The sequence below is a fragment of the Pyrus communis genome, chromosome 1 (genome assembly GCF_963583255.1).
Source record: "Pyrus communis chromosome 1, drPyrComm1.1, whole genome shotgun sequence".
NCBI classification, from domain to species: domain Eukaryota; kingdom Viridiplantae; phylum Streptophyta; class Magnoliopsida; order Rosales; family Rosaceae; genus Pyrus; species Pyrus communis.
Genome location: NC_084803.1, coordinates 12,350,953 through 12,364,161, shown reverse-complemented (window position 1 = coordinate 12,364,161; position 13,209 = coordinate 12,350,953). Strand labels below are relative to the sequence as shown.

Sequence of the window (13,209 nt, the reverse complement as noted above, 5' to 3'; positions counted from 1 at the left end):
ATAGGCTAGTCGGGAGTCTTGATCTAGTTGTTTATCATAGTGACTTTGTTTCTATCTTTTGATTTTCTGAAAGTTGAAAAGGTTTATCATGATTCGGTTTCTTATTTTCATTAAACTTAGATTTGAATTTAGAATTTTCTCTAACATAATGCAGACTGAATGCTACACAATGACAAATATGCTAGAATTAACAATTTATTAGCATATACCCTTAACTTACAAACAAAAAAGAGGTAAATAATTCTTCATTTGTAACGGATTAGACATGAATGAAACATAGCCTTTCTAATCCAATCATTTTGAGAGGAATTTAAATAGATAAATTTCCTCAATGAGTTATTCCAAATTGGACATGATTTCTTCTTCTTTTTTTTTTTTTTTCCTTCAACATACCTTTAATACAATGAATTATTCCTTCCAATCACATACACCAAGGGAAATCATTTTTGCATACGCTAGAAATTTTACTCTTATTAGTTTTTTCTTATGTAGTGGAAATGCCTTACAATCTGAAGTTTTACGCTTAAGGAAAGAAAAGTTCTTGGTGGATGTGTCATAGATAATGCTATTTTAGTGTTCAACAAATTTCTCTCTTAGGATAGGATAAAAAAAATGGGCCAACTACCCAGCATGCATGTCTCAAGTTTTTTTACCCAATTAGCCTTCGGCCTTATTGAGCCCATCCCATTACTGATTGAGTGATTCTTTGTATATCAAAGTTTTTTTTAAAACACCCATCAATTTTATTTAACATAAAAAAGATTTTTATATTCATATATAAGTTTTTTTTTTATGAAGCCCATATATAAAACTACCACAAAGGACTTGGTGATTTCTTAAGAATTTTTTTTTTTTTAACAGAGTTTTGAAACAAACAACGTGGTAATCAAACGATTGATAAACTTCACGATTATTGAATTTCACTTTACCGTACTTATCTAAATTTTACTTTGTTGTGCTTCTCTGAAACTTTACTCAAATAACAGAATGGAAGAGCATAGTGATAACTATGATAATCATGAAAACGAAAAAAACAAGTTTTTTGCAACTTTTTATCCAATTCTTAAGTACATATTCTTTGCAATGGTGTTGGATTTGGAAACACCATATTTTACAAGAAACTTGTTGGATTAATACACAAATCCAGATGGTATATCCATAGATTTTTTTTTTCCAAATTTGATTTTGAGTATCCTATCATTTCCAAATTTTTGTGATGGATCCTAGATTACATGGATTGAAGCTCTAGTTGTTTTTAATGATATTGTAGTTCTTGGTACTCTGGTTGTTCCTCATATAGCATCCGGTTATAGTGCAAATTTTGCTTCATGAAATAAAAAATAAATAAAAAAACAAAAAATAAAAAAACCATGCAATCACATGTAGAATAAAAAATTATGCTATCGGTGAAAATTTTCAAATTGAACAGAAAGCCTTCAAAAATAATACAAGGAAATCAGTGTCCAAAGAAAATAAAAAAATGAGCAGCCAAAAAAAAAAATGCTTAAAAGGTAAAAGAAGAATATTTTTGAAAGTTTAGTGAATTATTTTCAGTCCAAAGAAAATGTGTGAAAGTAAATTGAATATTCAAAAAACCTGAAGTGTCCAGACGAATCTTGAGTGGTGTACATAGAGCCACTCTTATTGAGTTCGGTTCCGGTTTAACTGGCCCAACACAGCAGATTGAAACCGGGCCGGCCAGAGCTTTGCCTCATCTTTGAGCAATGCAGACAGACACACTGCCACCACAGAAAGGATAAGGATTTAAAGCCCCCAACCTTTCAGGATGCTCATTCACCTGCAGCATAGATAAGCTTCAGACTTGAAAGCTTCAGTTTGCTAAATTTTTTCTCAAAGGTACAAAATTTAGCTGCATTGACTAATTGGGTTGTTGAACTTCTCCTCCTTTCTGTGTTTCGATGAGTTTGCAGTAATGGGTTGTTGATTATTTTTGTGATTTTTTTGGTTTTGCTTTAGGATATTGTAATTTCTCTGTTTTTCCGTCAGTCTTTTGCTGGTTTTGTTCTGTTTGTAAATACTGGTTTTTTGTAATGTTTGCTTAGTGTTCTTATTTTACTTCAATGTGTCATTGAAATGGAAGAGAAAGTTTGGTTCTTGTTTTTCAGTGAAAGTGTACAGTTGTTATGAATGGACTCTGCACACAGGATTGGGGTTGATTGTTTGTGTCTGTTCAGTGTTTCGGTTTGATATGCGTATAAATTAAGTTCGAAATTGGAATGTTGATTTTGTTGAATAATTAAATTTTTGGGGTGTTGGTGTCAACTTCATTGGTAAGTAATGGGAATTTGGGTGGTGATATCTATGTTTTGTTTTCGTTGCTCGACCAAAAGTAATTAGGTAATCGACATTCGATAATTTTGATGGAAGTTATCAAGTTTTTATCTATTAGCACTTGTAATGTGCTTTTGATGGAACCACGGGAGGATGTATTCTCATGGCTTGGGGTGTTAGCAATTGTATATGTACTCTCGGTGGAACCATGAGAGGATGTATTATCGTGTTAGCTGTATCTCACTTTGGATGAATCTTTTCGTTTTGTTCATCATTTTGATATTCTGTGCAGGTGAGCAAGGAATGGAAGTCTTATGTTAGCAGCAGACTCAACTTCTATTTTTCAAGTCAATATGACGCCTGTAATTCCGTTTTCTATAAGCAATGTCTCGCATATTCCTGGAAGTGCCTTTACTGCAAGAAAGAACAATTGTTTAACAAAATTCAGTTTTTCAAGGAATTCTGCAAACCATGCTCTATCCCCACGGACTTTTCTTTTTCCTTTTTCAACCTCTATCAAATCATTTGCATTGTACCACAGCAGATGCCCCGTACATCATAGATTTAGAATCCATGTATCTGCCACAGGAACCGATGTAGCGGTTGAGGAAGCAGACTCACCAGTTGCAGATGCAGCTTCTAGTGAAGCCAAATCCTCTGATGATAGTCCTGGCCCATCTCAAGATTCTCAACCAAAGCGTTCAAAACCTGTTAGGAAAAGTGAGATGCCACCTGTGAAGAATGAGGAGCTGGTTGTTGGTGCAACTTTTACGGGGAAAGTAAGATCAATCCAGCCATTCGGTGCTTTTATTGACTTTGGAGCTTTCACAGATGGCCTCGTACATGTTTCACAATTGAGTGATACTTACGTTAAGGATGTTGGAAGCGTTGTTTCTGTTGGGCAAGAGGTGAAGGTGACATTAGTTGAAGCCAATCCAGAGACTGGGCGGATCTCTCTCACTATGCGTGAACGTGACAATGGCAATAAGCCGCAGCAAAGGAAAGATGCTTCTGCTGGTAGTGATAGGGGTGGACCTGGTAGAAGGAGTGGCCCAAAGAAAGGCGAAAGGAAAAATGAGGTGAGGAAAACTACAAAGTTTGAAAAGGGGCAGGACCTAGTGGGCACAGTAAAGAATTTCGCCAGAGCTGGTGCTTTTATATCTCTTCCTGAGGGAGAGGAAGGATTCCTGCCTACATCGGAGGAACCTGATGATGGATTTGCAAACGTCATGGGGGAGACCTCCTTGCAGCTTGGCCAAGAAATAAATGTCCGTGTCCTGCGTACTACAAGAGGACAAGTAACCTTGACAATGAAGAAAGAAGAAGATATTCTAAAGTCGGACTCGCAGGTCAGTCAAGGAGTAATCCACACTGCAACAAACCCATTCCTTCTGGCTTTTCGCCAAAACAAGGATATTGCTTCATTTTTGGACGAAAGAGAGAAAATAGAAAAAGCAGCTAAAGCCATTGCAAGCAGTGAGTCCAGTATTCCTGAAGTGTTGGACGAACAAACAACCAGTGACGAGGGAACTCTTGGTGTCCCTTTAGCGGTGGATGAAACAGTTGAAAATGGTGCTCCTTCAGAGGACCAGGAAAGCCCAGTTTCTAGTACAATTGAAACTCTAGAAACCACAGAACAACCCATTGAAAGAGAAGAGGTGAGTTCTGATATCTTGGCTCCTGAAGGGAGTACATTTACCATGGATGGAGTGAAAAATGCAAGTGCTGGTTCGTCTAGTGAAATAGCTAATTACACGTCGACTTCAGAAGTTCCAACAGGCGAAGAGGTTATAGAGCCTCAAGCGGATGATACCATAGAAAAAGGTGAACTGCAACCACCTGCTTCAGAGAGAGAAATTCCTTCTGCTGCACTAACTGAAGAACCAAAAGGTTCATAACTAGGTTTTTTTCCTTTCAAGTGTAGTATTTACATTTCATTCAGTTGAATTCAAAATTTTGCTCTAAGTCTGAGATGGTAAAGACAAACATAAGATGCCTATAATGTGCAAAATAATATGCTATTTTGTGATCAAATATGCCGAAACTTTGCATCGTTTAACAGTTAACGTTAAAACACTTATGCTATAGAGACATCAGACATGTTCTCTTTTTTAAAACAAAATTAAAGTGTAAAATCACAGATGGAACATAAAGTGATAGAACTTCTGATCCGTCTGGAGAATTAGCTGATGATGACGTCCTTTTGACAGAAAGTGAGGCCACCAAAGTTGTAGAAGACCTAGCTGACAACATTACAGAGGAAGCTCAGATTCAAACATCTGCTGCTGAGAGTGAATTGCCTTCTATCTCACAAGTGGAAGATGACAAAGTGGAAAGTGCCCCCAAGAAGAATGGCAGTGTTTCTGATTCAAATGGACAATCTGACAATCCTTCCCCGAAGGAAAGAGAAATTAAAGGTTATTTTGCCTGATCATCTTGCTCATTTTAATGCAATTCATAAATCTCTACAAGCAAACAAATACTAATGACCTGAAAACTGATGGGATATGGTTCGTGGAATATCTGTACACGGTGACCCGAATACTTGTTGCTTTTAAGTTGGAAATTAAACCATTGAAAACTATGAGGATCTGAACTAAATTCTAAGAAGAATGTGCGTATGATAGGGGAAATGAATGAATGGTTGTATTGATTTGCTGGGTTGAATTTATTTGCCTACCACACACAGACACACACACACACACACACAAAACACTTGGGAAGTTTCATGCTACAAACAATTGTTGCAATGTGAAATTGCTGCTCCCTAAATATTTAGTGATCTTAAAAGGATTACACAGATTTTACTGTGCAACACCATGTTCCATCTGATGCTGAATAATGTTGCTAGTGGGCGAGTGAAGATGAATAAAATCCTCTTAAATATGTTGAAGGATTTTGTTAAGTGATTGATTGTCCGGTTCACATTGCAATAGCAGTCTTCTATTACGAGATATATCTACCTCTAACCGTTTGTTTTTACATGTGGATTACAGCAATTATATCACCAGCCCTTGTAAAGCAGCTGCGTGAAGAAACAGGAGCTGGAATGATGGATTGCAAAAATGCTTTGTCAGAGACAGACGGGGACATTGTTAAAGCTACGGAGTTCCTTAGAAAGAAAGGTTTAGCTAGTGCAGAAAAGAAAGCCAGCAGAGCCACTGCTGAAGGAAGAATAGGTTCATACATTCATGATAGCAGGATAGGTATCTTGCTAGAGGTAAACTGTGAGACAGATTTTGTTTCTCGGGGTGACATTTTCAAGGAGCTGGTTGATGATTTAGCCATGCAAGTGGCTGCCTGCCCTCAAGTACAGTACCTTGCTACAGAAGATGTTCCTGAAGAGCTTGTGAACAAGGAAAGAGCGATTGAGATGCAGAAAGAAGATCTTTTGTCAAAGCCAGAGCAGATTAGGTCAAAGATTGTTGACGGGAGGATAAGGAAGAGGCTTGAGGAGCTGGCATTGCTTGAGCAGCCTTTCATTAAGAATGATAAGGTGGTGGTGAAGGACTTGGTCAAGCAAACCATTTCAACTATTGGAGAAAACATAAAAGTGAAGAGGTTTGTGCGCTACAATCTTGGAGAGGGCTTGGAGAAGAAGAGTCAGGATTTTGCTGCTGAGGTGGCTGCCCAAACTGCAGCAAAACCAGTGCCCGCAGAAGTAAAAGAGCAGCCTGCTGCATTGGAAGTCAAGGAAACTGTTGAGAAGTAAGCAACCGCCCTTCACAAATCATGTCTTGCTTTTATATAGATTCTCTAATACTGGGTCATTAATATAATAGATTGGATTTTTATTATGTTTCTGTAATAAAAACAAGAGTTCCAACACTCAGTTTCTGTGATAACATATGTGCTTGTTGATGCCAATATGGATGTATATTTTGTGTATGTCGCTGACGTAGATTCAACACCATATTGCAGGGCACCAACTGTTGCCGTCTCTGCCGCTTTGGTTAAACAACTACGTGATGAAACTGGAGCAGGGATGATGGACTGCAAGAAAGCTCTCTCCGAAACTGGAGGGGACCTTGAGAAGGCACAAGAGTACCTGCGGAAGAAGGGTCTTTCTTCTGCTGAAAAGAAATCCAGCAGGCTTGCTGCTGAAGGCAAGATTGGGTCCTACATTCATGACGCCCGCATTGGAGTCCTGATTGAAGTAAACTGCGAGACTGACTTTGTTGGTAGAAGTGAAAATTTCAAGGAGTTGGTTGATGATCTGGCAATGCAAGTCGTGGCCTGCCCGCAGGTGCAATATGTATCAATCGAAGACATTCCAGAGAGCATTGTAAACAAGGAAAAAGAGCTTGAGAGGCAGAGGGAGGACCTTCTGTCCAAACCCGAGAACATTAGGGAGAGAATTGTGGAGGGGAGGATCTCAAAGAGGCTTGGGGAGCTGGCTCTTTTAGAGCAACCTTTCATTAAAGATGATAGTCTTTTGGTGAAAGACCTAGTGAAGCAGACTGTTGCTGCTCTCGGTGAGAACATAAAAGTTCGCAGGTTTGTTCGGTTCACTCTTGGGGAGTCAGTTGAGACAGTTGAAGATGCAGGAGCTGAAGCATGAATAAAAGATAAAACTCGGAGTTTGCATGGAGCCGAAGAAAGGATAGAAAGGTCACGAAACTAATTTTACATGCAAGTTACATGATTCTTTTTTGTTCTGGTTTTAGTTTTACTATCTGCAGCTTAGGCTGATCAATCTGTTGTTTGGTTGGACAAGAGGTGTACTTTTTTGTCATCTACATTGCAGAGAGAAGATGGAAATACAATTCTGTTGAGGCATTTTTGAAAAATTGCATGGAGCAACATGGAAGATTAAAATCCAATAAAATTTGAAGAAAACAAATCGAATTCCTAAATCAACTTTTACATGTGTATTTGTTAGCCTGCTATACACCCTAAATGATCTTTGGCCAGAAAAAAATACAACCACATGTGCTAGTTGCTCTTGGGAACGAATCGCCACGAGTCCACGGCAATCTCTACCTTCCTTTTCTTGTGAAATTTGTACGGCTGTGGTACATCGTACCGAAGCAGACGAACAAAGACGATGATAAAATAGCTTTAATATCATGTCAACAACAAAAGCATGCTCACTCATCTCATAAAACAGAACAGCGCAGTGTCTTTAACCACCGCGAAAATTCGAAATAAGCTTATTTTGACCCACCTCGCATATAACTTCAGCACTGCTACTGCTAGCATTGAAGTTCTGTAGGCTGCCCTTTTCACATGCTGCAATTGACCAAAAGGTAAGTGATCTCATCATGTGGGCACAGTAAAAAACCATCTAAACCAATGGTGAGGACCCGTGTTGAGAGGGTAATAGTCAGAAAGCAAGTTAAAATTACTTGTTAACGCGCAAGGCGTGTGGCTTACATCCCTTGTGGAGGTTTTGTGCAAGGAATAAACTGCTTGAGTAGCAATCTGACGAACGAAACAACATGAGGAAACATTTAGAGCAAACAAGATAGAAGATATTCCACTTAACCCGACCACCGCATTAGATGGCACAAGAAAATCAGAGATCAGCCGCTGCACTTACCTTCAAAGCCACTGAGAGGAAATCCATGTGAGCACCCTTCTTCCGAGTTCCAAATGGGGGATTCATTACAACGGTATCAACAAGGTCGGCTATATTAAGGATCAAGATCATTAGATGTCAAAACAACTCATAACAGATTAAACATAGACTACCAACTGTATCAAACAGAAAATAACCAACAAATATGTGTGTTTACGTATAAATTGTTTCTGCTAACAAATACACGCGTATAAAGGCCGCTGCAGAGAAGGGTTCTCTTACCTCTCCATCCTAAGTTCTTAATGTTGCACTGTATAAATTCCACATCCAACTGCAGGATTACCAACAGAACAATATATTAGTCGATCAGCACCAATGCACAAAATGATTCAATACAGCAAATTGTCGGAGCTTTTTTCGTGCATGAAATGCCTATTTCTATGACAGACAAATATACAAATACTAGCCATATGAACACATCTTCGAAGCAGAGCAAACCATAAAGCGCTATAAACATCAGTACCGTAGAAATCAAGAAAGTAACAGTACCTCAAGATCCACGGCATTTTCCGCTGCTATTTCAAGTGATTGAGCATCAATGTCAATGCCGATCACCTCCCTGTTCAAAGCAAGAACACATTAAACCGACAACAAAACGAAGAAAGTATTCATTCGAGATTCACAAACTTGATCCGTAATAACCTTCAATTTTGACTAACAAAGTAAAAGGGTTATCGAATTTTCAACTAATACTCAAGTTAAAACAACACTGGGAAAGACGAAACCCACTCTGCACCCAAGAGCGCAGCTGAAACACCCAATGTACCACAGCCACAACCAAAATCAGTCACCACCTTCTCACTCACGTCTCCGAATGAATTCTCTGCCTAATCAATCGAAAATCCACGATTATTAACGCGACGAAACAACCCCAAATTCAAGAATTTAGCAGAAAATCAATAGTTTTAAGCAAAAAGGCAGAGACTTTGAGAAGAACCACTGAGCTAATTAATTAATTTTGACTATGATGATGGAATTCACTTCTTTCATCATTTTTCATCTTTTGCCTAATTTTTTTTTAATAATGAAATCTTGTTGGTTGAAATTTCTTTAATCCTTCTCATCCTTTTCTTGTTAAATCTGATTCCAATGAAAGTCTTTCCAACTCACAAGCATTTGGGATTAATTAGCTTTTTAACTTTTAATTTGTTTTAAGTTTTAAAAAAGTACAAATATTGTGACATTTTCTCTGCTTGTAAGTAAGAAATCTTACATTCAATGTTCATGAATGACGGACGTCGATATCAAATTAAACTAGTCATTGCGTGGTTGAGCTCAACTTTCGCATCTCTTTTAACGTAGATATATCGTTGTAATTATAAATAAAAAAAAGTACAAATACACTTTTGGGATTAATGTTGATACATTTCAAAAGGTTTAAGTGCTAAAATGGTCCGCGTTTGGACCCATTAGCAATGATGCCATTCCGTCAAACGAAGATTTAAAATCATGCTTGGAAAATAGACTTGTTAGACGATATTCTAAATTACTCTAATTCGAGTCATTACCCCAAAAACCTTTTGATGCACTTCCCTCCCATCCGCCACCATGTCTCCTAGCAACCACCATCTCAGTTTGTTAGGCCCGTTAACAAATTATTCATCACATACTTCCCATGAAACCACATTTATACTTTCGGTTTTTCCCACCAAAACTGATGAACACAGCTTCACAGTTCAGTCACTTGGTCGTTATTTGCGAGACCAATCCACCCATGTTACACCACTCGTTCAATTTATAATAATATTCCGTGAAATATTAAATACATCGTACATCTATATTATAATACATAAATTAATAACACCACTGGTCCTGGTCGGTATGGCGGTCACACTCAAACTTTCCTGCTTTTTTCGCTCTTGTGATACAGGCTTCAAAGCAAAACCAAACTAATATTCCAATACTGCAGTTAATTTCATTCATTTTTCATACGTAATACAATTACTTCAAGCAGCCAACTATCTGAAATGAGAGAGAGAGAGAGAGCGAGAGAGAGGGAAGAGAGAGAAGAGAGACAACTAGTTATACTAGACCAGTTTGCAGAACCTACTAGAATGTCATATTTTGTTACACTAAATATTCAATATTTTAGAAGCATGAGTTGATAAGAAAGAGTGCCCGATTTTGGAACCGTTCAGTGCTTTCACCTCAATCGTACCAAGCTCCCTCCAACCTCATTTGCTTAAGAGTATTTGATCCATTCCTGGTTGATGAGAAGACACTAATTACTATTTTTGCACTTCTGCATGGCCCTTGGGGCTGTAAGAAATCAAAACATAAGGATGCTTGTTAGGGATTTCATTTAGCAAACAAAAGCCAAAATCTACATGCCATCGTGAAATTTGTTGGTATTTCTGTCGTGAAGTATCTTTATATAAATATATTAAGGGATGAGGATCATACAATTCAGTCAAAATTAATGTTGAAAGATCAAAACCGATCTCCGTAGTGACATGCATGAAAAAAAAATGAATTAGAAGGAAAAATAAGATCAGTGAAGATACCTAGACCCATAGCCTCTGAACTCTTCATGATCCTCATCCTCTTACATGAGTCGGTAAACATTCTGCAAGAGAAATCCTCGATTCAGTGAACATTCTAACATGGAGAAACCTCTTTTGAAAAGCTATTTGAGTACTATTGTATCTACACATCCGAATATCTGTATTGGAAAATGAACAGGTAATTTACAAATTTTGTTGAAAAGTCCCACTTACTCCCAGGGAACATCACCAACTAGCATCCAATCGCCATCCTTGTCTTCATAGGTGAGGACATATTCAGCACCATGTAGAAGATCCATCAATCTACTCTCGCTCAATCCATCTCTCGAAGCTCCATGTGAGCCACAATGACCTGACCAAGATTTAAGTAAAGAGGAAAAACTAAATCGGGATTGGTTTCTTTGGAATCCAAAAGAACGTGCTTCGCAGAATTTGCTAAATTAGATTGGGATTTATTCTTCACCTAGTTGATTTACATATACCAACAGACACGCAAAAACTCCACCCAACTCTAGTCACTAATTTACAGTTCCAATATTCCAACTACAGAAGGAACAAACAACTTTCTTGTTAAGGTAAACAGTCTTCCAATCGTTCTCGAATTCTGATCCTAGCTTCTTAAAGATGGTTTGAATCACATAAAACTACTGCCAGACGTGGAAACTTATGGCAGGTGAATAAGAACAGAGGATGAGTTACAAGGTAACTTACCGATTGTAAAGCAGCTGAACATCTTTTCCAGAGCTAGAGATAACTCCAGATAGCTACCGTAGGTTTTGAGATCAACTTTCCTCAGGTACGGTGCACCATCCATGCTGACCTTAACATATAGACACCCTGCTCCCATCTTGCCTTCAGCTTCATCATCATTTTTCGAAGGAACGGAAGCCATTGAATTTTTCCGGAAAGAACGAATTGGTGGCCATCCTACAACCTGTGCCCTGTCACGCACATGACATTGGACAAGTTAAGAGTTTATGATGAACATCTTAAATAACTTCCTACCTATCCAATCTATGACTATATAATGTACATAATGTTAGAATTTCGGGTCAACAGGTCCAGAAAGCAGTGAATTCAAAACAATGAAACCAAGTCAACAGATTACAGACTTGGCTTGCAGACGCCAAAAATCTTGCCGTTCTGGGACCAAATTTGAAACATACATGCAACGAAATATTTGAAATTAACACAAAATCTTATGCCCTCCTTCCAAACAAGGAAATAAGTGAAATTTTATGCAATATGAGAAATGAAACAACCAATCTGCAAAATAAAGAGCACGTAAAACCATATAATTCTTCAATTTAACCTAGAGGGACAAAGAAAATCCCCACAATTTCCTCTAGTACTACTAATTAAAAAACTTAAAACCCATAAAAAAAAAATTAATACCACAATTCAGCAAACAAAATATTCATCTTTCTGCAGAATATTAAAGAAAGAAGAAAAGGGCAGAGAAAGAAAGCTACTTACTTTGCAGCAGGGGCAGTAGACCCAGCAGACCCTTGGGGTTTCTTCTCATGCAATGGCTTTGGAGACTGTTGGACACCATCTTTCACAGTAGACCCAGCTAAACCAGTTGGTTGCTTGCTGGGTTCACTCCCAGCAGCAAGAGTTTTCCCAGCATGCACACCTCTAGGAGAAAGCAAGTTTCCACCTTTTCCCAACTCCACCTCAGATCCACCACTCCCAGAGAAAACCCACTTTCCAGAAGCTCCATCAATGGCGTCTGAGAATCCCCTCTTGGCCCCAGACACCAACCCCTTAACCCCACATGCTGAAAACCCAGCAGCTTTCTCCTCCACCCCACCACCGCCGCCGCCGCTGTCTCTCTCTGGGGACTGGGAGCCAGGCAAGCCCAGTCTCAGCTCAGTGGCTTTGAGGTTCAAAGCAGCAGACTTGTCAGAGGTTTCCATTGAAGGAGATAAGCCTATGTAATCATGCTCCAAAGAAATAGACATCAAAATATGTCAACCCAGAAAGCATCAAACGGATTTAGAACCAGAGAAATGAGAAAGTTGAGAGCTTTTATTTCAGAGTGTATTGGTGTTTTGGAGAAGAAGATGAAGAAAAAGAGAAGCTTCTTTCTATATAAGATACACTCTCCCAGTACTCAGTACTCTGTAACGGAGAAAATGAATATATTAAAAAAATTACACAAAAGAAAATAAAGAGCAAGGAAAGTGTGGGAATTAAAAATTAAAATTGAATAGACAGCTTTTCTTTTTGGTCGATTTTTAAATAGACAACTTGAGAAATAAAGTGGAAACCTTTGGGTTTGGCTTTTATTAACAATAATAAACTATAATGGGTTAATTTTAAATGTTCCCCTAAAAAAAACGACTTTTATTACAAAAATTGATCACTTTAAATATTTACTTGCTCAAAATTCCTTCTATTCCTTATGTATTGTAAAACATAACAAACCAACCAACACAAAGTCAATCGGTTGGTTATGAAAATTTTTATTTAATCGCCACATTGAAGAAATAAAAAAAATTGTTTTTACTAGGGCGGGGTAAATGACCTTAAAATCCAGAAAACCACCAAAATGGGTTGATTTGTTTTTTTTTTTTTTTTTTTTGTTCAATCGGTTAATAAGATCGAATCAAACCTTTTTGTTTCATGCATTACAAACCGTGATTTAACCAAACTAAACTGTATATAATAAAATATATAAATTAATATTAGGATTAAGTACCTAAAATTCTCTAACTTATTCTAAATTGGTCTCAACATTTTTAAACATTTCAAATAAATACTCAACCTATTGTAAATGTTACATCCGTTAAGTCTCAGTTAATTTGTCGTTAAACATACATGTGGCAA

General features: G+C 37.8%; 2 protein-coding genes and 1 pseudogene across 2 annotated transcripts; 1 reads left to right on the top strand and 2 right to left on the bottom strand.

Moving 5' to 3' along the window:
• The first annotated feature begins 1,693 nt into the window (after positions 1 to 1,693).
• LOC137744749 (polyprotein of EF-Ts, chloroplastic) lies at positions 1,694 to 7,126 on the top strand. The gene is made up of 5 exons (XM_068484544.1): positions 1,694 to 1,857; positions 2,585 to 4,182; positions 4,503 to 4,709; positions 5,289 to 6,000; positions 6,214 to 7,126. The coding sequence occupies exons 2-5, from the start codon at positions 2,607 to 2,609 to the stop codon at positions 6,851 to 6,853; spliced, it is 3,135 nt and encodes a 1,044-aa protein (XP_068340645.1). The 5' UTR covers positions 1,694 to 1,857; positions 2,585 to 2,606; the 3' UTR covers positions 6,854 to 7,126.
• Positions 7,127 to 7,227: 101 nt separating this feature from the next.
• LOC137746537 (uncharacterized) lies at positions 7,228 to 9,423 on the bottom strand (annotated as a pseudogene).
• Positions 9,424 to 9,895: 472 nt separating this feature from the next.
• Positions 9,896 to 12,472, bottom strand: LOC137730679 (auxin-responsive protein IAA21-like). Its single transcript, XM_068469647.1, has 5 exons — positions 11,854 to 12,472; positions 11,089 to 11,318; positions 10,591 to 10,729; positions 10,378 to 10,439; positions 9,896 to 10,132 (listed from the first exon to the last, which is right to left on the bottom strand). Exons 1-5 carry the CDS (start codon positions 12,339 to 12,341, stop codon positions 10,095 to 10,097), a joined length of 957 nt encoding a protein of 318 aa, XP_068325748.1. The 5' UTR covers positions 12,342 to 12,472; the 3' UTR covers positions 9,896 to 10,094.
• Between the last annotated feature and the right edge of the window lie 737 nt (positions 12,473 to 13,209).